Source organism: Orbicella franksi, chromosome 5 (assembly GCF_964199315.1).
Source record: "Orbicella franksi chromosome 5, jaOrbFran1.1, whole genome shotgun sequence".
Lineage (NCBI taxonomy): Eukaryota > Metazoa > Cnidaria > Anthozoa > Scleractinia > Merulinidae > Orbicella > Orbicella franksi.
The window spans coordinates 2,017,687-2,043,994 of NC_138149.1; the positions used below are offsets into that span (position 1 = coordinate 2,017,687).

Consider the following 26,308-nt stretch of genomic DNA (forward strand, 5'->3'; position numbering starts at 1 on the left):
GGGGAGCTCGTATTCATGATATTGACAACGACGGCCAACATGGTGTGCATCATGCGGCGCGGTGTAACTCGCGCGAGGTACTCGAGCTGCTGTTTCAGGAACTACAAGCAGATATTCATATTAAAGACTGGAAAAACCGATTTCCAATTCATCACGCTGCGGCGACAGGCAGGACTGAGAACGTTCTGTTTCTACTTCAGAACCGTAGCTGCTTAAATTCGAAGACACGAGTCATAAGAGACAGAGGGTTTGATGAGTTGGGAAATAATCACGGTGGAATGACACCTGTACATTACGCCGCGCAAAATGGTTATGCTAATATTGTGAGACTTCTCGAACAACATGGCGCCGATATTGATGCTGTTACGGATTGTGGGCGTTCCGTGTCCATGTTAGCCGCGGAAAATGGCCATAAAGATGTCTTAGTTAACTGCATAAACGAAAGTTCATTAAGTACGCCAAAAGAAAAACGCGTTGAATCATCCAATCGCGCGAGTTCGTATAAAAATCAAGTCACTCGGGTAAATGAATGTGATGTGAATCACAGTTCAGAAACGTTCAGCGCATAATCCTTAGGAGGCTTCGTTGTTTTCAGAAGATCCTGAAAAAATTATTTGTCGTTGAGGGAAATGTTAACAAAATTTCCTGAAGTACACTAGTTCGGTCAGTGCCAAATAACAACAACAACAACAACAACAACAACAAAACAACAACAAGGAATACAACAACATTCCCTTTGAAGCCAAACGTGGGTTGGTTAAGATGGCTGAACATCGACCGAGTTTTCTTTTGCTTGTTTAAGGGGCACTATCTCCGCTGTCACATCGTGTTGTAACATAAAATCGCCTTATAATCTTCTAATAGAACGAAAAACAAAACAAAAAGCCAAAATTGGTAAAGCAAAGAAATAATCGATTAAATAGAAAACAAAAAGTGAATGAAAGATTCCAAATAAACAAAAAATGTTCACACTTGCGTTGCTTAGATGTTTCTTCGGAAGATAATAAAAAATGCGAGTAAGGCTGCTTTGGCGGCCCACTGGGCAAAATCGTAGTTCGTCACAAAATGTGGTTTAATTAAGTACAACAACAACTTTATTTCTACTCAATATTTATACACAAGTTAAACTAATAAGCGAAAAATTAAAAAGTATCGTTTGCTCAAAATAACCATAAGGCTGGAAATACAGGGCAGTTGTCAATAGCAAGTAGTCGTTAGCTACAATGCTGTCATGATTAGAAATTACACAATTATTTGGTCAAGTTTTTACATTTTTTTCAGTCCGTACCAGGATTAATTTAATTATTTACAAATGTGGTTATGTCTGCAAAGATCCCACTAAAAGCTTAATGAGGTCGAACAATTCCTGGAGTACAGTGGATAAGTTAGAATGCATACTCTGGACGAACTAGTAGAAATCCAAATCAAATTTTTTTTACAAAGCATATTTTGTTTGTTACTTAAAGGAAATCATTCTTTGTTTTCAGTCAGTTACAATATGTACAATGAAAGTTTTAATATGGTCTCAGTTCGATTTTTGTTCATTTACTCAACGATGTCGGGAATGCTAACTGGTCGCTCGTTATTCACTGTTTAAGAGTTCGATTGAATGACTCATTCGAAGTTGCTGTAACATTTACCATGGGATCCGAAGAGTTATGAACACCCATCTCATCCATAATCAACTCAAATTTCTCTTCCTGCTCGGCCTCCCTGGAATATTCTTGGACTATACTGTCCAAGCGCTGGAACAGATCTTTCATGGTCGCCTGTAATTTTCTCAGTTGAGACTTAGTGACGACTTCTGCGAAACGTACTTTCTTTTCCTTCTTATTAAGATGGCAGCGATGCTCATTCCTTGCACGCTTCAGATATACAATAATATTACTGATTTGATCACAGAAGGACTTTTTTCTCGAGTTGTTTTGCTTCACATTTCCTGATGCTTCGATCTTTTGTTCCCTGGAGGCTTTAATTTGTTGGCTGATTACATCAAAGTTAATTGCTCTACTGTTCCTGGATTTAACTTCGGGAGTTTCATCTTCTGTTTTCCTAGACCGGGCTAGCGTTTCCTCGAGTTTCCGTTGGCGTAAACTATTGCTTATCTTATCATAAAATTGATGGCGTTGCTTTGTTTTCTTCCAGCTGCATTCGTCCACGCTTGGGTCGTAAAGTGGGCTTTCCTTTACAGTGTTCTTTCTTTCTGCAAGTGCGTCGTTCAGTATGACGATGAAGAAGTTCATCGCCAAAATGGTAGTACTCAGCAGAATCATGGCTGCGAAAACTCTTCCGAACATTTTGTTGGTGAGCTCTAACTGATTGACTGGCCTTGCTTTCACTCGACCCAGAGTCAACTCTATTTGGAAAAAACTAGCTTTTAGAAACGATGAATAACGCTCAAATCCCGCTCCAAAAGTCAGAATACCAAAGTGCAAGAAGGCAATGAAAAGAATTAAGAAAATAACACTGAAAGATGCGAGATGTCTCGCACTGTTCTTCAATGTTATGGAAAACACAGCAACGTGTTTATTGAATCTTATCAGGCGCAAGAGTTTCACAGAGATCACAAACACCAACAAACCAAGAACGACATTTTCTACCTCGCGCCAAACCAGAGCTTCTTGGAAACTCACATGACCATACACGTTTTCTTGTAATTTTCTGATGACCGAAGACACTTTTTCCGATTGTACCACATACATAATAATAGCTAGCACGGAGAAAAACAACTGACACAGTTCTAGCCAGTTCCAGAAGGATTTAAAATACCGGAAACCCCGCTTGTAGAGCTTGTAACCCTCTCGTCCAAGGTACCACAGGACGAAGACGATAAATAAAAGAACACAGATCATATATAACTGTTTGGCGGCGGTCTGAGTGGAGGGCAAAGAGAGAACATCAATTCTCTTGAATGTTGCCGTGTGTCCTGACGCCCCAACTTCGTAGAAATACGTTGCAATAGCTAAAGCATTTACTGACGGGTTGAAGGCTGAGAATTCCACAATAACAGCTCTGCTTTGTCTGTCCAGCCAGTCATTAGTTTTTAAATTCTTAATAATGCTAAAACCTGTCGCGTTCTCGTATCCTAAGTCAGCCACGAATCCTCCCCCAGGGTAAAATGAGAATTGTCCCCACTTGGGCACAGTTTCACTCTCCCCCGCATTCTGGTATCGCCAGGGCTTCGGGCAAAGTCGAAGTAGCTCCTCGTGACTCCAAGAGTTGTTGGTGGGCTTCCAGGCTGGTTTACTATAGGGGGTTCTATCTTCATTTTCTAGCCCGTATCCGTCGTAGCACACCGGAAATATTCTCGTCATATAGTCAACTTTACAGGATGCTGAAATGTTTACAAAACCATTATTAGAAAATAGCTGTTCATGCCTTAAAGAAGGCTCTGTTCTACTGCAAAGCGGTTAATCAGAACATACTAGCTAATGCTACAATCAGAATTAACCTACTTTGACAAATTTCCAAGTAGATATAACTCATAGACTGCTTTTCTCACACTTCAAGGGTCCAACAACATGTTGAAGGAACAAGTATATTTGCTTTTGGACAATTTTAGTTAAAGCAATAGTAAACGCGACAAACCGAATTCAATAATAGTTCTATTATTAGATGTTTTGGTGTGCAGTATCGCTTTATATTTTTACTCGTTGTTTGTATTTTGACTCGCCCTACGGGCTCGTCAAAATACGGCACAACTGGTAAAAATATACAGCGACACTACCCAACAAAACATCTAATAAGATATATTTATAATCCATCACGTATTTTCACTCGCGCGCGACTGGTCTAAACGCGTCACGTGACTGAATACTCGTCCCAGTAAAAACTGGGGAATATCCGAGTGATATTCCCCAATTTTCAAATCCGCGCGTGTTGCGAAAAAACTTTAAAGGATAATAAACACAATAGCTTTTATTTGGCCCGAAAATATTCTCCGATATTTGTCCCTGGACATTATCTATTCCTCAAAGCTCACAGTGTTCCTCGAGCTACACTCTCGGAGAACCGTTCGCTTCTCGGAACAGATAATGTCCAAGGACAAATATCCGAGAGTATTTCCGCGCCAAATGGAGGCTATTGTTTATTTGTCTTCAGCTCACAGAATAGTGACTGAAGTAGCTCAATCACGGTATTTTAAGTAATTTTGGCCACATGCAAAATTACCTTTAAATTGAAAGAAACCGGATACTAGTAGCTTATTAAAGTAGAGAAACACCAAAGAGATAATAATAAACAGTAAAGGAACAAGGATGGTAAAGGATGGAAAAGATTAAAACGGATTACAAAGGACGCACTTAAAATATTTAGGCAAAACTTGTCAAGATGCGCAAACCGAGACGTAACTCCTTTAAGACCGCCATGGATTAGCCATTATCTGAGCCTCTGTATGCACTTTCTTCCGGATACAATTAAAGTGGCGATTATTGCCATTGCAAAACATTGTGCTTTGAGACTAAAACTTACTCGGTCTAACTCTTAGTTGCCGTGCTCGAGCCATCCCAAGAAGGATTGAGTGCTTGTCTCCAATGTACACGGTTTGATTCTCTTGTTGGCCATTGTACCATCTGCCCGCAAACACACCTGGGATAAAAGCGTCATTTAACCAGCTCCAGAGCTTCTCCTTATCGTTAACCTATCATAGAGAAAAGAGGAAGAGAAAAGGTAATTGGACCGGTAAATACCGTAAATCCTCGAATTAACGCCCCCCCCCCGCCACCCCTCGAATAAGCGCCCCTCCTAACGGCCGAAATCTAAAATAAGCGCCTCCTCGAATAATCGCCCCCCTCCCCTCGCCCCCCACCCCCCCCCATTTTGTGGGCGAGTAATGAGACAACAAAGGATGTATAGTTTTCGTCATGTAGAGCTTAGATTTGTACATTGTTTCAGTTTGTGAATACGTTAAGTGAACACGTTGAACACGTGAAGTACTAACGGTGCCGCGATTTAAACTTTAGCATCAGCTTTTTATGTCAATAAACAGTTTATGTTGTTGTTTACGCGCAGATGTATTAAAAAAAATGACCTGCAGGCCAAGATTTGGGAAAAATTAAATAAGCGCCCCCCCCCCCCCCCCGCCTCGAATAAGCGCGCCCCGTCTTCTCCCAAATTTGAAATAAGCGCCCTGGGCGCTGATTCGAGGATTTACGGTATACGAATGTTATTGAACTAACACGAGGTCCATACTGGGGTAATATTTCACTTGCTCCTTTCTTTCCCCAAGGGTATGGACCCAGCCGAAATCGCTTCCATTCCGCAGGTCTTGTGTCGCCACGTTCTAAGCTCTAAAATAGGTTGGACTCATTCTCAGGGTGCGTTCGACTGACCTTATTCCAGAATAAAAATATCACTATTAATTCCGCATTATTCCAAATAGCCAGTTCCTTTTCAATGCTCAATTGAAAACCTCTCTAACAGCATAGAGCGGTTTCCAATTGAATATCGTAAAACCAAAACCAAAGTAATCACTTAAGCCAGTCACAAGGGACACAGACCAACGAACCAATCAATAATCGAAGTAAATACATGAAGCTGACGCGACGCGCGGGAAAACATATGCGGGCGAGTCTCGATTGGTTATGTATGACAAAATGGCGCGAGTTTTTTAAGCCAATCGTGTAGCATGATACGACAAAACCAATTTACTTTTCGACATTCAATTGAAAACCGCTCTAACTTAGTTGAATTAATTGAAGAACATTTCGCTTTGGTTTTAAACATTATGCCTACTGTTCGTACTGCTCGTTGAACTGAACAGCTCAACAAATGAAAAACCAAGCGAATCCACATGTTTACTCAGTTTGGAGTTAAACCAGACTTGTTTCATTGTTGACAGTACTTACCTTTTCAAAGTTTGGTAACCCATCCCGGATGGACTTTGTCATGTGATATTGGTAACTATTCCGGTTGCCATAACACAAGACCATCACCATGAAGATGAACAGGACGTAAACGACAAGCTCGAGGTAAAGAATCGACAAGTTCTTTTTCTTTAGCTGTTGTTTCCTCATGTCTTCCACTTCAGATAGCTTCATTTTCCACAGTCGCTGTTGTGAGGGGCTACTTTTAGCTGTTTCGTGGCTTTGGCGTCCTTCAGATCTACTCTTTTTCCATTTGACAATGGCGGCGAGGAATATCGCTATGAATAACACTTTAGCAGGTTCTGTAATTGTCACATCCTTCCCCAGTGATACAAGCACTGACGTCAGCCACTGCTCGCTGGTGCTCTTTCCCCAAATCAAGCTGTAGAAGATGGTAAACGTAGCAGAAACAACACAAGAACTAAACAAGAAGAACCAGGCCAGGTAGGTAAGCCACTTCGCTTTACGACAGCACTGAGTCTCACTTGCTCCTTTCTGAAAAAGGAATACTGTCACAATGTTTATGGGTGCAACGATAAGTGCACTTTTAAAAGTGATAATGATTTGGGCCCACGAGAATTTCAGGGGTCCTACTTGTAGCACTTGCTCAGATTTACCTTCCAACTTATAGAACGTCGCGTTAGCAAACATGGCTGTAAGCAGCACTGACAGGCAGCACGACGCTCGCTGTACTCTTGTAAAGCGGCTTCTCCTCGGCTTCGCTAGAACTGAAACCCAAAGATGGGTTTCAGTCAGACCTCTCCACCAACGCTTTAGCATCTCGTGTCTAAAAGTGCCCTCATTTGGCGCCTGTTCAATGATTCGCTCAATTCGACCGTCTTCTCGCTCCAGGGCAAGCCACTGGCTGCTGGTAAATGCCCAAGCGTGATTCACCTGTTCGTCAATGACAACGATTTCTTCTAGAAACCAGGAAGGGCTCTCACCAGAGTTGTCATGACCAATTCGCACTGCCTGAATCGTACCAAGAGACTGACTAAGATTAAGAACAAACACATCCGTGTTTCCACGAGTAAAGAGAAAATTATCCACGCCAGGCTCGTCTAAGTTGAGCTGAACAATTCCGCTGCTTCCTTCACTACCGTATATCTCCATGGCAACCTTAGCTGTTGTACCTGAATTTCTCCACACGCCCGTGGAAATGATTATCCGATAGATGTGTGAGCAGCTTGCTGTGGAGGGTAGATGCACTGGCAGACTAGTCTAGGAATCAAAGTGGATTTCATTAATATATGTACTGTGAGATACTAGACCTGAAGTTTTAACGGCTCAAGCTAAGATCATGATAACGAATAAACTGGAACCCCGTTAAAACGGTCACCAATGGGCCATGAAAATTTCACAGCATTAATGGGATCTATTTTAAGTGACATCTTTGTGAAGGAAATTGTGTTTGATTTGTTAACGACAGAGGTCAATGACATGTTACAGGCGTTTGAATAAACAAGAGAATCGCTCAATATTTTTTCTTTTGTTTAACCAAACAAAAAAAACAAAAAAACACAAATGCGTATTTGGTTGGTTGTAAGTTGGAATTTCAGAACGTAATCGTTGGCCGTATTAACAGGGTGGCCGCATGAACGCGTTTTCTTATGAGAAATATGTACGGGCGTTTCGGCAGGACAAAAACACCTTTTTTTACAAGCTGCTTTTGTATGAATTCCAAAATTGTTGAACTGAAATGGTTGGATTCCAGGGTAGAACCCGGCAAGTTCGTAAAATGTTCAAAACAGCGGATTTTACAGTTGAACCCAACATTAATTCTTATAAATCGATATGGTTAAACTTCCTGCAATAAGTCATGTTGTAACTTAGTTTCATATGTAGGGCCGTAAGGAAGACTACAGCCTTGACTGTAATTATGCACTCTATTGAAAGAAATTGTCCTCTTCAATGCTTACATTTCTGGCGTCTTTTTTATCCGCTTTTCTGACGATAAGCAGCACGACAATATAACACAGGAGAACTACAGAGATCGTCACAATAACTGCAACGTTTCCAGTTTCTTGAAGATTCTTGAACTCCACTGAGACCTTGTCAAAATCAATGGGATTCGGTTTAATCAAAAGAGCTCCTCCAAATGAAGTCAGATGATTACAGGAGCAATTAATAAATCCGTTCAATGTTGCTGATAAAACCTGGTAAAAAATAAACGGAAAAAGAAAACAGAATTAAATTAAATCATTTAAAATTCTCCACATTATCATTTGTAGTACGTAGGCTAGCAAAAGCTGATCACGCTGCTTGTAAAACGTCCTATCAAAATTAATTTTTTCTCTGCCAGTCTGTTAAAAATTTCATCATAAAAAGAATTTCACCACAGGCTTGAAATAATTACTTCATTTCGGATTGGTTCATAGAAGGCAAATTTGTCGTAAACAAGCTCTAGAGTGCTACAGCCTGTGTCCAAAAACTACTAAATGCCCTGGACAGTGGCCGCGGATTACTCTTTCATACCAGAATTTCAGAAGCAGAGGCTTCTAAAGATCACAAGATTGCAAAATTGAAAATGACAAATGAGACCTGACTAAAGAACGTTTATACTACTCACCCGACAGCCCTCTGCTATCCACTTTTCCCTCTCCTCTGACCAGAAGACACAGCTCCCAAGGGCTACCCTCAGAGTATAGTTTTGATCCGATTTAGAATCGTATACTGGCACCACAGTTACATTTTCGCCCTGAGGGGGAGTGGGAGGGGGGTCCTTGACCTCGACACATGAACGCTTTTGACGTCTGTTTCCGAAACATGATCTTTTCTCCCTCTTGTGAGAGTTTGTTCCACTTCTGTCATAGCCTTGCACTCCAAGAAAGTACTTCCCTGGTCGCTTGGCGAGAGTTTCTATTGGACTCGTTAGCTGGGAGCATTTAGTTTTGCCATCCTTTCTGCCATGCGCACCTGGTGACCAAACACACTTCTCGCTCTTCGAGACAGTGGCATTGAGGTCATGCTCTTGGGTGGTTGGCCGCTGACCATATCGCAAGTACACAAACAGATTTGTATTTGCCTCAGTAGGCGTGATTTCCAGCATCATCAGGGTATTTTCGTACTCAACATCAATTACATGAAAACGCAGATTATCATTCTGGGTGAAATACTGCCCATTTTCGAAGGAGACCGTCTGGTTTTGTAATGGTGCAACGATGATAACGTTGTTTGAGAGATTTGATACTTTGATCAGCTTGCGTGAGTCATCTTTTAAGTCCAGAGCTAAGACATCAGAGTTGACTCTTTGCTTAGTACTGTCCCAGGTGTAAGGATTGAATGGGATTGATAGCATCTGCGAAAAGGACAAAAACTTTCATCAACTGTCCGGCATTAATAACGTTAAGAGTGTGTCCGCGAGAAAACCAGGCAGAACCAGGCAGCAGGTGATACAACTAAAATCACCGATTTCGCTCAAACTTGGCACAAATGTTGAGTTTATTGTTGCGAAAAAGTAGGTCAAAATATTTTATTCCCTTCAAGTTAGGAGGACCCCCTGCGAAAAACGGCCATTTGACACTAAATATGCATATTTAACTAGCCATCTCTGGTTTAGTATTTCTACAACAAGAAAAACGATGTGAAAAGGAAATCCACTGGATCATGTTCTACAACTATGAGCCTAAGAGCACAGATATTCATTTCAACTGGTCAATTTGATTTCTCTCCATGGCTTCATCTTAGGTAAGGTGGATATTTCGTAGTGTCGTGAATAGCCTTTAATTGATGGCAAATATCTGCAATGGGCAAAACCAGAAGCATATCACCTAGAATAGGTGATATGCTTCTGGCAAAACCAAATACACATTATTCTAACCTGGATAGTCCCCCTAACTACGGAAATTACGTATTTGGTGCGGCAAACAACATTAAATTCGGCAGGGTCTGTCGCACTATGCGACGTTGGAGCGGCAGCTGATTCATACGGCGTTCTCCTCATGTGTCGAACCTAATGCATAAATTACTGTAATGTATTTTCATATAACGGGACTCGTGATTGGCTCAAAATTGAGTGACGTGACCAGTCATCCATGAAGCTCAAAGTCGTCGCTGAAAATAGAGACAACAAAATACCAGGATGCCTTCGATTTATGAGAAACGGGACTGTATAAGCGAGTTTCTTTAGCGCAAATTCATTTTTTTGCTTTTCCTTCGTGAAAATAGCCCAGCTTATTAGATTTCCCTTTAACAAGTCGATTTAACCGGGCGAAAACCTGTCTAAATACAAAGACTGAACCTCGAGTTTGAATTTGCTTCCCTAAATATTGCTATAACAGCATGATAACAGCGAAATGTTAGTCACAGCTTTTCTATTTGGACAGAGTTCGTGAATTTAGAGCGCATATTTTCGCGTCGAAAAATGTTACCTCCGGCTTCCCGAATTGAGTGCGACGCAAGTACGCCGTCTGAACCAGCCGTCGCTCCAAAGTCGCTCTAAAGTCGAACTTTATCAAGTTTGGTTCGGCACATGAGTGGAGCGGCGTTTCAGGACCGGGCCTGAAGATACATTCAGGCGGTACGCAGCTCTTACAAGGTTCGCTCTGATTGGTCGACGTAGTTTTAGGATGAAACAATAATCAACCAGAAGTGGATTAATTAAAGAAATATTAAGAAATGAATACCAAGAAATAAATTTAGAAGGAAATATAAAAAAAAATTGATGGGAAAGGATATCAAGAGCGTAGGTCGAATGCATAGGTTGATTTAAGTTAGTTTAGCCTTGAAATTCTTTGTTACTTTCTTGAAATAAAAAATGCTTCATGCAAATGTATAAAGTAAGGATGAAGATTTGCCCAGTTGCCCTTGTTGCCCAGTTGGCCATGTTGCCTTCTTACCCTTGTTGCTTTTGTTGCCCTGTTGCCCTCTTTGCCCTGTTGCCCATGCAATGTTAACCTTGTTGCGCGGCTGCCGCTGTTGCCCTGTTGCCCATGTTAACCTTGTTGCCCATGTAGCCCTGTAGCCCTATTACCCTGTAGCCCTGTAGCCCTGTAGCCCTGTAGCCCATGTTGCCCATGTTGCCCTGTTGCCCTGTGTTCCTGTAGCCCTGTAGCCCTATAGCCATGTTGCGCATGTTGCCCATGTTGCCCCTGTTGCCTATATTGCCCATGTAGCCCTGTAACCCTGTAACCCTGTTGCCCAGTAGCCCAGTAGCCCTGTAGCCCTGTAGGCCATGTTGCCCTTGTTGCCCATGTTGCCCTGTTGCCTTGTTTCTGTAGCCCTGTAGCCCTGTAGCCCTGTAGCCCTGTAGCCCTGTAGCCCTATAGCCATGTTGCCCATGTTGCCCATGCTGCCCATGTTGCCCTGTTGCCCTGTGTTCGTGTAGCCCTGTAGCCCTACAGCCATGTTGCCCATGTTACCCATGTTGCCCATCTAGCCCTGTTGCCCTGTAGCCCATGTTGCCCTTGTTGCCCATGTTGCCCATGTTGCCCTTGTCGCCCATGTCGCCCCGTTGCCCCGTTGCCCGGTTGCCCGGTTGCCCGGTTGCCCGGTTGCCCGGTTGCCCGGTTGCCCGGTTGCCCGGTTGCCCCGTTGCCCCGTTGCCCCGTTGCCCCGTTGCCCCGTTGCCCCGTTGCCCCGTTGCCCCGTTGCCCCGTTGCCCCGTTGCCCCGTTGCCCCGTTGCCCCGTTGCCCCGTTGCCCCGTTGCCCCGTTGCCCCGTTGCCCCGTTGCCCCGTTGCCCCGTTGCCCCGTTGCCCATGTTGTCCTTGTTGCCCTTGTGGCCCATGTTGGGCTTAGGTTTTAGATATTATTCAACCAAAATATGTGACGGGTTTTGTCGCTAACTTCTAAATTAAGAAAATGGACGTTGAGAGGCCTACAGGCTGGAAACTTGTGAGATTGACTGTGGGTTTCAAGGTACCAACTGGATCTGTTACAACTGAAATAAGGACACCCATTGAAATTGGATGGCTCATGTTTATTCTTTTCTCCATCTTCAACATAAATCTTCCATGTAACTCGTCTTGCATGGATAAGAGCACTCTATTTATACTAACAAAATACGTGGTTACATCATTCGACAATTTTAAAGAAGGTTGCCGGAATAAAGTCAGCTTGAAACCTGAAAGAGCCTGATTAAACTCATCTACATGTTGACTAAAGTCAGTTTGAAACCTCGATAAATACAGCTGATTGGTGGTCTCTAGAAAGGTGTTTTGTAATGTCCATCCAGAGAGTGTACGCCTAGCTTAGAAAGCTGTGTAAAGCCAGCATTAATTTACAACATAAATTGAAAATTGAGGTTTCTTTTGCCTAATCATTTCAGTTTGTTTAGCGTAAAATACATTCTTTCTATTAACCGCGAATGCAAATTGTTATTTGTCGTTATATGCTGTCAAAAATTGCTATAAGTTTGCTGAAGGTAAATTATTTAGTGTACTATTTCTACAGGTTTCCACTCAAAGAAAACTCCTAAAACGTTAAAAATCCTACTTTTATGCTACTTTAGTCCATGTGAACATTAATCTTATTGAAAGCAATAATTTCCCCTAACACTTCGCAGACATCTGTTCTGGGAGACTTGCGACCAATGGGCAGGAAAATTACTTCGACTACTTCGTGAATTTAAGCTGCCATGGGAGGTGGCTTGATAGGGGTTCGTATACTGTTAATTGTTTAATGGACATGGAATCACGTCAAGACAATCATGATAAATGTGTGCTTGGATGATGTTATTAGTCATCACTTTCTATCCCAGGAGTAACCCGAAAACACTGAGCCCCGGTCCGCGGACTACCCTATGGAGCGGTCCATGGACTACCCCTACGGACCCCCTCTACGGACCACCCCAAAATAGTGTAAAAATAATAAATCAAGATTTCACTTATGGGTTGTCTAATAGATTCAAACTCGTGTCGGTGATTTTTCGAGTGTTACACTGTGCAAATGTAACAGACTTGGATTTTTAACACCCCACCCCCCCTCCTAGAAAGAAATTGCCTAAAAGCCGTTTTCAGCGTAAGGAGATGCCAATGTTAAAAAGGAAAGTTCTTACCTTCCATTCGTGGCTCAATCTGGCTATGGAAGATATATTTTTAGGCCGTTTATTCTTGTTTGTATCTGTTATTCCGCTGAGTAAATTGTGAAGCCTGGAACGAGTTCACGAATCCACGGGAGGATGGGCTGAATAAAATGGCAGAGGGGAAAGAACACAAATTTCGAGGCTTCCTGGAGGCTTCCCCGTACGCATCTTTCGTATACTTTATGGCCAAAGCAAAGGAAATGGCAATGTGTAATTATATAAATTGCACCCAAGCCTGAATCCAGGTCTGCCCATTTGCACAATGTAACGTTCGAAATTTCGCCGTCACGAGTAATCTATTAGACAACCCGCAACTGAAATATTTATTTATTTTTATTTTATTTTGGGGGATGGTCCGTAGAGGGGGTCCATAGAGGTAGTCCATGGACCGCTCCGTAGGGTAGTCCGCGACCCGGTCCATTGTGGGGGTCCGCGTGTTTTCGAGTTACCCCTATCCCAGACCGCCATCTTTCATCGCCTTTTCGCCAAACTGTATACGTGTATTCAATTTTGGATGGCCGCTCTCCGGCTTTCAAATTGGAATGACCAAAAGGTGGCCGCGGCTGCTTAATAGAGGTGGCCGGTTAATAGGGTTTTCTTGCAGTCGTTTACAAACAATAATTTCAGGACTTCGATAAATTACAAAGGCCGCCTGATGCTGACGGGTGGCCGCTTAATAGTTGACTGTGTTTACTGTATTTTTCAAACAGTGTTAAAGATACTGTGTTTTTTTTTTTTTTTTTTTCATGTTTGCCTTGATTTATGCCGGTTTTATACTATGTTTATTTTGACTCGGCTTCCATCAAGCACTTTGGCGGGCTTTTTGACGCACCTGGACAACCCTAGACATTTAAATGTTCCTAAGCTTTGTGTTGTCTGGCCGCTATAATTGGCTTTAAATTGCCTGCCATCATAGCGAAGCAAAGGAAAATTTCTCTCTAACCGAGGAACTAATCTCTTGTGAATGGTTTCTTGAAATAGAGTATAGCTCTCTTTTCAGAGATTATCTAATGCCCTTGGTTTTAAAAAGCGAGCATACATGCTCTTGGAAAACTTTGATCTGGTATTGTCTGATCATTTGGATAAGCCAAAAAGAAACACTGGACAGTTTAAGAAACAAGTGGGTGGAAATACTGGAAAAGGTTAAAGGTAATTGGAATCAATCCAGTTCTCAGAAAGGATGAAATTCTCGGGAAACTTAATGATACAATCCAAGATAGAATTGCTGGAAAAGGTTGGACTGCAATTTAATGAATTTGCAGAGCTAGTACTGGAATACGTTAACATCGACATGGAAAAGTACCTAACACTGTTTGCCAGTCAGTGAGGTGTTCAGGGCGCAATTACAACACCTAACAACAGCATGATTACAGTTGAACCTCCACTAACGGCCCCCTCTCTAACAACAGCCACTTTTTGTTGTCCCAGCGGACAGTCCATACATTCACAACAGCCACCTGTCCACAACGGGAACGGCCGCTTAAACGCATTACAACTGCCAATTGTAAATAACTTCTCGACAACCACCAGTAAATCAACGACTGATGAACAGTGTATACATGCCCCCCCTTCAAAACAATTTTAAAAACATCCACTAAATGAGATAGGAGAATGACGTAAGTTACAAGGTACAACGTAGAAGGTAGAATTCGTTAGGACAAGTACTTAGGAGAGAGGGTGGAAATGACTGACTACTTCACAGCATTGGGATAGGTACCAGAAGGAAAAAGGGTGAGAAGGAGAACTGAGACCACTTGGAAGAAAGACTGTGTAGAAACAAAGTAACAAGGCTAGGTGTGCAAAATGGACAGTGTTGGACTGAGAACATGGCAGCCTTATGCGCCTACTGGCGTGATGAGAACAGATGATAATGATAAAGTGAGAAATAAAATTAAGATAGTCTTGAAGATGGAGTTGTGGTGATGGTAAGGAAAGAAGATCCTCCAAGATCCTCAACTGGGAGCTCATCTGCAAAGTCCCCATATCCAATCCCTCAAACCCCAGGGCACCAGAGTCAACTGGCAGACATGAAACTAGTTTGTCCATGTCAGAAACCCACCAAATCCCACCAAATGAAAATGCAGGGGATTTGCTATATAAAATATTGGAAATGATGGACATCAAAATATTCGTGGAGCATCCCTCACTGAATACAATCATGTTACTTCCCACCTTAGGTTTTGTTCCCCTGAAACATTATGTCTATGGAATGCTAATATTGCATCAGGTCTCTATTTAGAAAAAACAGTTCAAAAGCTAAGCTTAAGCAGCTTCGTTTATATTTCCTTGGTTTCTTATCACATTTTTAAAATTAATTCATTGCATCAAACTTAACAGTACAAAGTTACTCCAAATTTACTCCACCTAATTTCAGTTCTATTCATGAGAAAATGCCTTGGTTAACGCCCAGCTTAGTACGTAGGGACAAGGGCATTTGATCACAAAAAACAGACCGAACCAGAAAACAAATTAAATGTTAAATAGAATAGAGTGGTTTTCAATTGAGTGGCAAAAGTAATCAGGCAATAATAAGGTTTTGGTTTTGCTATGGTTTTAGATTGGCTGATTAGTCTAACTGGTGAGTAACTGTTTAGTTTTGGTTTTACGACACTCAGTTATTGAAAACTGCTGTAAACAAATCAAATAACAAATAAAATAGACAGTCAAATCTGGTAAAAATAAATAAGGTCACTCTGATCAAACAGACCCATCAATAGCTTAAAATTCTACTATGTTTGTACTCCCAATGTAAGCTTACTTAAACTAAAATAATACTTCTGGTTAACATTTGCAAGAATTATCTGCAAATAAGTTTTTAAACTTAGCTCTAAATATTAAAATATTTAGAGCTGTTTTGATAATTCGTGGGAAATAATCTGCTTCAATTCTTAAGGGCCCATTAACCGATTCATGCGCGCACTCGCACGCGTTGCTAAAGAGGTGAAATTTCACTTCCGGTCACTTACGTCAACCTGAGCACGGAAAATAACAACAACTCAAAAACTTGCAAATTCGAATACATTTTAGATGTTTTTCTTTGTGTTTCGCAAAATGCAAAGTAAAAAAGTACAAGCAAAGACAAAATAAGAGAAAGACAGAAAAACAAGAGCAATAGAAGGAGAAAAACTAACTCTGTGTGGCTTTGTTTGATCTTACCGAAGTGCGCTGGTAGTGTAAATTGCGCATGCACTGATAGGGGAACTTCCAATAGATATCGCGCGCACTTCCGGTTTCTTTAAATGCTAAAGGAAACGCGGTTTTTTATTAAATCCAGCCTTTTTCAACGAATTTCCAATAAAGCCAACGTTGGCAACATAGCTATGCATTCCTTTTTCGAAATCATGCTTTTTTCAGAAAATTACAAATTTTTCAATATTTTGAAATGCTCTCAAAATCTGACCTTTTAGAAATGAAACAAAATCGATGCATAACGTAATGAGGATTTAATTTCAAATATTAAATCAATGTAAAAAATACCGAGAAAGTAATTTGCCTGAGAGCCTTTGCATTTTTTCTGTATTAGTCACATGACGATGGGCATGGCCTGATGACATCATCCTAGTGTTACTCGTCATGAAAAAGTTGAAACACATGAAATAACTCTGAACTAACTAAAAATGAGGAGGTTAGATGAGACTAAATTTTCCTTAGCAACGGCTCGAAAAGATCGGTTAATGGGCCCTTAACGTGTAATGCTTGGAGAAAATCTGCACTCAAAACGCAAAAACGCCCAAATGGAAACGTGATGCAAACCTGTTATAATTCTTTGTTCATAGATTAACCGTTGCCAGGCTTTTAAAAACTGAAGAGGAAAACACACCGCTCCAAAACAACTCACTCTGTTCAATTTTGCGCTTCGCGATTATCGTCCGCCGTGTTGAATCTTAAGTACCCTATTGTTTCCGATTGTTTGATCGAGCCAATCAGGAGAGACCTTGTAAGAGCTGCGTACTATACATACATTTTGTTGTAAAGTTACGAAATATTTGAAAGAAGTGTCCCAAGCGCTTCTTTTCACCAAATTTTTACTCGTAATCGATAGGAAAATGCTTAGCTTGATATTTCTTGTTGATTTCGAGTTAGGTTAAGACAGAGAAATGGCTTTTTGTGTTTTAGTGGATGTTCATGAAATGGCCATAAATGGTAAACTTGTATGTAAACAGTACGCCAGCACAGAAAAAAATATTGAAGTCCCTAAACATTTTATGGCTTTTTTGAGAACTTTATTGATTGCTCTCACTATCCAGGTTAGAATAATGTGTATTTGGTTTTGCCCATGGCAGATACTTGCCATCAATTAGAGGCTATTCACAACACTACAAAATATGTACCTTACTTAAGATGAAGCCACGGAGAGAAATCAAATTACCCAGTTGAAATGAATATCTGTGCTCTCAGACTGATAGTTGTACAGTAGAACATGATCCAGTGGATTTCCTTTTCACATGGTTTTTCTTGTTGTAGAAATACTATACCAAAGATGGCTAATTAAATATGCATAAATTAGTGTCAAATAGCCATTTTTGCAGGGGGTCCTAATGTTTTTCCCACAACAATTCACTCACCAAACCCCACATTTGTGGCAAGTTTGAGCGAAATCAGTGATTTGAGCTGTGTCACCTCCTGCCTGGTTTTCTCATGGACACACTCTTAACGGGTGTCCTATATGAGATATCCTGTTTACATACGTACGTACGTACGTACATGCATACATGCATGCATACATAGACTTAACTAATGCGTTGGAGATATTTAGCTAACAATAGTTAATTGGCGACACTAACGCATAAAATATAAAATATAAAAACACTAACTTGTGTTTAAAAATGTATGGCAAATAACATTTGTAGACCTAGCTGCCTGTCCTTTTTTAATTCTTTAGTTATTTCAGGCAGCCTGGTCCCTAACTCTATTAATATATAACCTTGTAAAAACATTTTTGTCAGTCCAAGGGGAAACAAAGCTAGTTGTTGTCAGGGAAATTAGGAAAGAGATCTAGAGCTTTCAATAAGGAGTCAAATCCGTCATTACAATACAAAAGAAATGTATCTAGATTTAAACACCATGTGAAAGGCCATGGTGCTACTCAAAAAACATTCTGTTTAGTGACTTTCTGAAACTCCATGAAGTACTACTAATAATAATTTGATAATAATTTAATAATAACTTATTAGTGTGGATGTTGTATGCTTTATTTCCGGTCATGAAGGGAACAATAAGTTTCTCAGTGTTTCTTGAGATGTAGTCGAGGGAAACATCTCAAACCACACTTTTCAGAAATGTCAGGATTAAGTAAAGTTTGTTTCCCTCAGGATGGTCATCATCTGGTGCTTGATACAATATGCATACCTGAGTGTCCACAAAACTTGCTCCTTGTATTCCGCTGGACTCCAGTGCTTTCTTTTCAGCCGGCAAAAAAAATCCAGCATCTTTATCTCCAATTTTTAATCCTACAAGTTTATCCGGGCTATGGCGTCCTAAGGTCATGGTCAGTCCTGTTGTCTCAATCGATATCATTTCTTCATCTGGAACCCTTAGGGCCAGCACTGCATCTCCAACTAAGCTGAGGATGTCCATGGATCTCATGACTAATTGTTTACCCTAAAAAAAAAGAGTTGTTTTCTAAATCAAACTCCAAAGTACTCACATGTGGTCAACAATTATCACAAGAAAAACAACAATTTACACAATGAATCAATCCAGGCAAAGCCAAAAAACTGAAGCAGATGTTGTCAAGCTTGGGAAAACATGTGACCAGCTGCAAAACCTATAACATTAGTAGAAAGGTGGGAAAGGCTTGGCGATTGCTTCAGAGCTAAGCAATGAAAAAACATGCGTATGACCAGTGCCAAGTGTATGTGTGGAAATATGTGAGCTAAGTCATCTGTGGGAAAACATGTAACCTGAGTGCCTAGCATAGGAAAACATGTAAGGGGAGTCATGTGTGGGAAAACATGTAACCAGTGCCAAGCATAGGTAAACATGTAAGGCGGGTCATGTGTGGGAAAACATGTAACCAGTGCCAAGGATAGGAAAACATGTAAGGTGAGTCGTGTGGGAAAACATGTAATCAGTGTTAAGTATAGGAAAATATGTAAAGCGAGTCATGTGTGGGGAAACATGTAACTAGTACCAAGCTTGAGAAAACATGTAAGACGAGTCATGTGTGGGAAAACATGTAACCAGTGCCAAGGATAGGAAAACATGTAAGGTGAGTCATGTGGGAAAACATGTAACCAGTGTTAAGTATAGGAAAACATGTAAAGCAAGTCATGTGTGGGGAAACATGTAACTAGTGCCAAGCTTGGGAAAACATGTAAGGCGAGTCATGTGTGGGAAAACATGTCGGACCAGTGCCAAGCATGGGAAAACATGTAAGGCGAGTCATGTGTAAGAAAACACGTAACCAGTGCCAAGCATAGGAAAACATGTAAGGCGAGTTGTGTGGGAAAACATGAAAGCCGAGTCATGAGTGGGAAAACATGTGACCAGCACCAAACATAGGAATATTAAAACATGTAAGGCAAGTCATGTTTGGGAAAACATGTAGCCAGTGCCAAGGTTGGGGAAAATTTAACCACTGTGCATGTAAGGAGTGTTAGTGTAAGAATTTGTCACTTAATTATTACTGAAAAATGCAAGTTAGGTAATTATCGTCGAAGTTATAGATCAAAGTGTGTCCCTGTACATTTCAATGAAGTAACAATTGACAGCCGTTAAAAATACAAGACGGCAAATATTAACCTTTTCTTGAAGATCAGAACCATCATCTCCTGACGCAATGACTGCTCCTGCCTTCAGCAAGCTGTTAAGACAGAAACCTAAGTTTTCTGCAGATTGGGTGACCAGCAGTATCTTGACCACATCTTTTGCTTGAGTAGTGTTCCATAAGAATGATGCCATTGAATCAATAGCAGACAATGAGGATCCCTATCAAAATCAGCAACAGAATGAGTTGTTATCTGCTTGGCTGAATCTGAGGCTACAATAGCTTTTCACAGCCTGTTGTAACTAACAATGGCTTATACACATGCGTGACTAGATATCGGAGTGTGATTCTCTCTTTATAGACGTCCCAAACTCGCAATTCAAGACATTGATCAAAACTTAATGATTATGTAAGCGCATCAAGTGGGACAAGGCGACTCAAATCGTAGTTTGCATCAGGACCATTGCTAAGAAACATTGAATGTATAGTTGAAATGATGGGATAGCGTTTATGGGATAATGTTTTAGAACTTATGCCACTGTTTAACTGGATAGTTAATCGCCGGAAACAACCCAGCTGGTGCCATCTATGCCAACTCTCCCGGATTATCCGGGAGTCTCCTGGATACGGACCTAATCTCCCGCTCTCCTGTACGAGTCACCAAATCTCCCAGAAAAAGAAATAAAAGCGCATAAAATACATTTTTCTGATGTATTTCGGCCGATTTTTTGTATTTTGGGGAAAGTATTTTTGATATTTGAGGAATTTTTAAGATTTAATCTGAAGATCATTACTTTGAACCACATTTTTTAGGGTCAAAAGAGGTAACTTTGGCGATCTCCCGGATTTTGATTTTTTTAGGTTGGCATCTCTGTGGTGCATTTAACAGTCAAAGTAAATGTTTCTTGGAATTAATTGACATTCATGGATGGCAATGATAAAACATCTATAAATATTATCAGTTAGTTAGAACAAAGGGAAATAAGCTTGATCTTAAAACATTCTGTGATCATGCAATATTCCTCAAGGTGAAAAAATCTGAGATTGAAATATTTAGAGAAACCAGGAAAGGGGAATCCCCTTTTCTGTTCATCTCCCCTTACCACAACCAGGCATCCTCCTGCTATACCCTCCCTCAACATTTATTTTGCTCACCAGTGATGTGTCAGACACTGTTTCTGTATCATGAATAGCAGACCCTATAATGGAGGAGCTTTGCAAAAGCTCTGGAAGACTTTTCACTTGCAGTGAGACAATCTTTTCAATGATGAAATCTTGAATCTGCAATATATAGAAATTGTAGGGAGAACATTGCCAGATGAGTTTCTGTATGGACATTTTTTCAGCACATTCCAGAAACAAATAATTGTTCAGCATTTGACTTAAAGCATATTTCCTGATACGTTAATAATAATAATAATAATAATAATAATAATAATAATAATAATGTTTATTAGCGGCTTATAAAAAAATTACAACTGCAAAAATTCTTAGGACAATATATATGTCAGGGAAATACTAACTTACAAACGAATTACAAATTACACATAATAATAATAATAATGATAATAATTCTTATAAGATTAAATTTGGAAATACAGTTAACAATAAAGATTAGCGAAAAAACTGAGCAACGACGTTTCGGTGTCATCCTGGCACCATTTTCAAGTTAAAAAATATTTGTGCGAAAAGTAAACTAATTTATACCAATGGTAGAGGTGCGAAATTGAATAAATTAAGATTAAGATAGCTGTTCAATGTTCATGTTCATTCCAATGAGGTGTCAAACACTGGTAATGAGTTCAGTGTCTGTTCAAAGCCCAAACAAATACTTTTGCGCGAATGGAGTCTGACTGTGTGTTAAGGCTCGGTTTCTTCTTGCGAATCCACAACATTTCGTGGATCAAGCAGGGAAAGTTTGATTGCTTGATCCACGAAATGTTGTGGATTCGCAAGAAGAAACCGAGCCTTAACACACAGTCAGACTCCATTCGCGCAAAAGTATTTGTTTAGGCTTTGAACAGACACTGAACTCATTACCAGTGTTTGACACCTCATTGGAATGAACATGAACATTGAACAGCTATCTTAATCTTAATTTATTCAATTTCGCACCTCTACCATTGGTATAAATTAGTTTACTTTTCGCACAAATATTTTTTAACTTGAAAATGGTGCCAGGATGACACTGAAACGTCGTTGCTCAGTTTTTTCGCTAATCTTTATTGTTAATAATAATAATAATAATAATAATAATAATAATAATAATAATAATTATAATAATTGGCAAGATCCCAGGCAATACTAGAATAACAGAGCTACAGAAGACCGTCCTCCTTGGAACTGCTCACATACTTAGGAGGACTCTATCCATCAAGTAATCCAGCAGACTTATGACTGCCCTAGGCTCACGGATTGAACTCGGCACCATAAGTTAAAAGCGGCAAGGCTTTAAGGACTTATAATAATAATAATAATAATAATAATAATAATAATAATAATAGTAATAGTAATAATAATAATAATATGTTATTTAATTTTTAATAGTTCATCTTTTTATTCTGTAAATATTTATATGAGGGCCACTGTTTTTTCAGTTACTACTGTTCGGTGCTACCCTTGATATATAAAGTTGATTATTATAATATAATTAGTTATATTATATAGATAATCACGTGCAAATTAATTTGATTGGCTAATTTAAGCATATCAAGACCACTGTGTAGGTATAGCCTGCATGCAAAATTCTACTATAATTTTCCTTCACGCAGAAAAATTGACATTTAAGAACCACCATCGCTAATTGAGCTTCAGTATTCTGCTCATTCTCCAGAATTCAAGACCATGCGCTAATTGGTTGCTCGACAATTAGCCTCGTTAAAAGTTGACTGTGATTGGCTATCTGTGTTTCAACACAAGATACTCGACATTATTTATGTGGCGTTTAATATGTGGTTTAATGTTTGGTATGTTTCTTATTGACTTGACACGTCCAGATGAGTGCTGATTTTTTTACGACACCTGGTAGCAGAATGACAGAATACTGTTGACAATCGTGAGTAATAGGAATCCATCCATTTCACTAAAATACTCATTTAATCACAGCAGGAATTGTCGATCGTAGGGTCTTGGGTGGAAAGAGTTTGTGGCTCGCAACAGGTTGAAGAATCACCTTCGTCGAGTCAGCACTCAACGAAGAGTGAACCGCGGAAGTGTCGAAAGTGGTCGGATGTGTCTTTTCCTTGACGCAACTTGAGGGCGATCAATATCACAACAAAAATCCCCCTCAGTTTTACTTTAGACCTATTACTTCCAAAAATAACACGACTGCACTGCAGCGCCTTCCACAATTTTAAAAAGTTGGAACCTTTTATAAATGCGGGCTTAGGGTTGGTGTTTCAGAAAATATGTCTAAAATATATTACTGTATTGTACTTGAAGGAAAACGGTGTGTAAATGGTTTTGTTTCCTGGCGAATAATTGTTAGCATATTTTTTTGCTTTGGCATCAATGGAAAGAACCATGGGAAGGCCAATAAGTGATTTCCACTTTTCTTTGCTGGCCCCAATCTCCAAACGGGGAAGTGGAACTGATGATAATGATGATAAGCGGATGATGTTTCAGCTATGTACTGATGCAAAAAGTTAGGATGTGTTCCTTTTGCAGTCATGTATAATTAAATGGTTTAGATGAAATTAGGGTTTGACAAACCAGGTCTCAGCAAGGCATCAATTTCAAAACAAATCTGTCACTGCATAAAACTATACACATTCAGTTCTCAACTCTGATATATGTGCAACTGAAAACAGACATTAAGATATTGTTTGTGTTTACCACCTGACAACTGATCACTGAGAGACTTACAATCAACCCCTAAAAATGAAGAGACCTTTTTACCAACATTGAGGGTAGAAAAATATATCTGTTTCTTCAAGTCTCATCTAAAAAATTTGGAGCAATTTGAGTTTTACTATATAAATGACTTGATTTTCTCATTTTATGGGTACTTAAAAAATTAGTAACTGAGGAAATGTAAACTCTAATAGTCTTATGGATAAAGTTTAAAAGTTTGCCGTGGATTAGAAAATATACAATGTGTTCATCACTTACAAAATAGGGGCTAAGCAATGAAATTTTCACTTTTCAAGAACAAGTGGTCAACCTATGATTTCTCCTTACTGTAGTAGTAATACATTTTCATGTAGACAAGCCAAGTTAAGAAAATCATCAACCTAGGGATACTGTTTTGAGGTCACATTTTCTAATTATATTGTCAATATACAATGTCCACAATAAAAGTATACAAATTGGAGTAAATCACTGTAGGGGCATCCTCTCTCTCATAAACTTGTATTTTTGTTATGTACAGAAGAAGCAGCACTTTGATTTTGTCATCACCAGTGTGTGCTCATGTTGAACTTGTGTAGAAAATGTTCTGCCTATATGTTGGGGTTCACTGCAATGATTTCTGGATCCTGATCATTCCAAGGGAACTTTGTATAACATGTATGACATAATAACAGCAATAATATGTATACATTTTGTTTGCTCAATTACTGTTGCAGTTAGTGCAACTACAGGCACCATTGCAAATATGGCACCTGGCATTACTAGTTAGGCATATGCAGGCCAAAAGCTCTTCCTGTAAATACAATGTATGCAAATGTTTGCTAATTTCGGCAATGGTTATAATTAGTTTGTGATCAGTGATAGCATACAAGTGCGAAATGTTAGAAGTCTCTATACAGGAAGAAAGTTTGATTAATTCAGATGATGCAGTAGATATCTTTTCAGCGGCCTCGACGTTCATGAGACGGAATTTGCAACGAACTGAAGGCTATTTTGAACACGCGTTACCAGGATATTCACTCAATGAGTTTAAAGTTCATTTTCGACTGACAAGAGGCACAATGGAAGGTCTGTGTAGAGTCGTCCAAGCTACAGGAAGAGTGCCACAACGGCATTCATTTGGATTAGACCACCAATTCCGCTCCAGAGACAAGTATCGGCGTTCGTGTGGTTTGTTTCAAACTCGGAAGTTTTCTGACCCTGATCAGCCGCCATTTTTGTTGAAACACCAGGGAGCCGAGGGAGGCCTGGCCGCTTAAAAGACCATGAAAGGCATGGAACTGGTGATTAAGACAAGAAATCTGTAAATGGAACACAAATTTTCCATCGGGAAGTTTCTACAGGGAAAACGGGACTACCTTGTCAGGAATTCCGTTTATTCGGGAAAATTTCCAGTGGAACGAACCAAAAAGTCGTGTTCCATTTACATCCCAACCGGAATTTCCAGAATGTTCTGGTAAATGGAAAACGCTCCCTATGTCCCCAGAGCCCTTTGATTCTCATGCCAAGGCCCTGCCAGCTAAGAGGAGCAAAAAGGGCTATGGGGACGAGAATGCGCACTGGTCTGATAAACTAGTGCCAGACCCCTATTGGGAAATCATGTACGGTGTCCAGTCCCTTATTTGTAGCCTTTTGCTCTAGAAAGTTATTGATCACCGGAGGGAAACCGCTAAGCAAAATATAATTATGCCAAACTACAGAACAGAGGTACTAAATTGGAAAGCATGCAGACCTAGCTATGAGCTATAAACATTTGTTATCACACCGTAGTCAAATGGATTCGACACGGATACCCGTACTTCATTTAAACTCCTCTTTATAACACTTCATTTGAACTCCTCTTAATAACACAGCGTACCATACCCATTTAAAAACTGAGTTCATATTAGTTGCCTCGAGACAGAAGATATCAACATTTCTTGAAATTCCTTCTTTCAGTATATTAATGACCATCCAGAGAAGCAGGTATCATCTACGAAATCTCGTGGTGTGCACATCAATCAAAATATGAACTGGGAATGTCATATACAAAACATTTGCAAAAAGATTGCTTCTGCATTGGGTGCAATTAAGTGAATACAACATCTGATACCCTTTAATATATTAATTACTGTACATGACAGCCTAGTTTAACCATATTTTTATTACTGTAGTGTGGTCTGGGGCAACTGAAGCAGTGGTCTCTCTGAAAAGCTTCAGAAGATCCAAAATTGTGCAGCCCATATTTTAATGTGTTCCAATCAATTATGTCTTTGATATCAATGAAATGTTCTGGGCACTGTGTTGGCATAAACTCAAATATCAAAGATTTAAATCAGTTGCTGTTATGACGTACAAATCTTTACATGGGATGACCCCTGTGTATCTGAGTTCTAGATTTGTGTTTCGAAACGGCATAACATCATATCAATTAAGGAATACTGAAAATAAATTGGCTCTTCCACAGCCCAGTACCAATTATTTGAAGAAGAGTTTCTCTTGCAGCAGAGCGAGGTTTTGGAATAGCCTATCCAGTGACCTTCATGCAAAAACATCTTTACATGATTTTAAACTTAACATACGTCACCACAGTTTTGAATGAGTTCAAACACAGCATCCTTGGAAAGCAGCTCTTATAAGTATGTAGTTTCGGTCAGTTAGATTAGTTAGGGATAATAAGTTGATCTTTTATCATTTTATAATCTTTGCTGAAGGATTTACCGTGTATAAATTAAGTTACCATTACCATTACAGACCTCACTGTTCCCTTGTGAAAATAGACGCCTCCACACAGGCTATGTTTTGAACAAATCATATAGTTTTGATTACCTCATGTTTGAACATGATGAACAGAGGTTACTTTGTTTAAGGAAATCAAATGTTC

At 39.9% G+C, this 26,308-nt stretch overlaps 1 protein-coding gene across 3 annotated transcripts in view; it reads right to left on the reverse strand.

Moving 5' to 3' along the window:
• Positions 1-1,565: 1,565 nt before the first annotated feature.
• The window catches only part of LOC145488508 (polycystin-1-like protein 2), a 31,744-nt gene continuing 7,001 nt past the window's right edge, over positions 1,566-26,308 (reverse strand). For all 3 annotated transcript variants that reach the window (XM_081467389.1, XM_081467391.1, XM_081467390.1), the window contains exons 5-12: positions 20,752-20,877; positions 19,632-19,817; positions 18,237-18,488; positions 8,434-9,162; positions 7,784-8,020; positions 5,847-7,085; positions 4,471-4,639; positions 1,566-3,334 (exon numbers count right to left, since the gene is read on the reverse strand). In XM_081467389.1, coding sequence (XP_081323515.1) covers positions 1,587-3,334; positions 4,471-4,639; positions 5,847-7,085; positions 7,784-8,020; positions 8,434-9,162; positions 18,237-18,488; positions 19,632-19,817; positions 20,752-20,877 — 4,686 coding nt within the window. In that variant the 3' untranslated portion in view covers positions 1,566-1,586. The remainder of the gene's footprint in view (positions 3,335-4,470; positions 4,640-5,846; positions 7,086-7,783; positions 8,021-8,433; positions 9,163-18,236; positions 18,489-19,631; positions 19,818-20,751; positions 20,878-26,308) is intronic.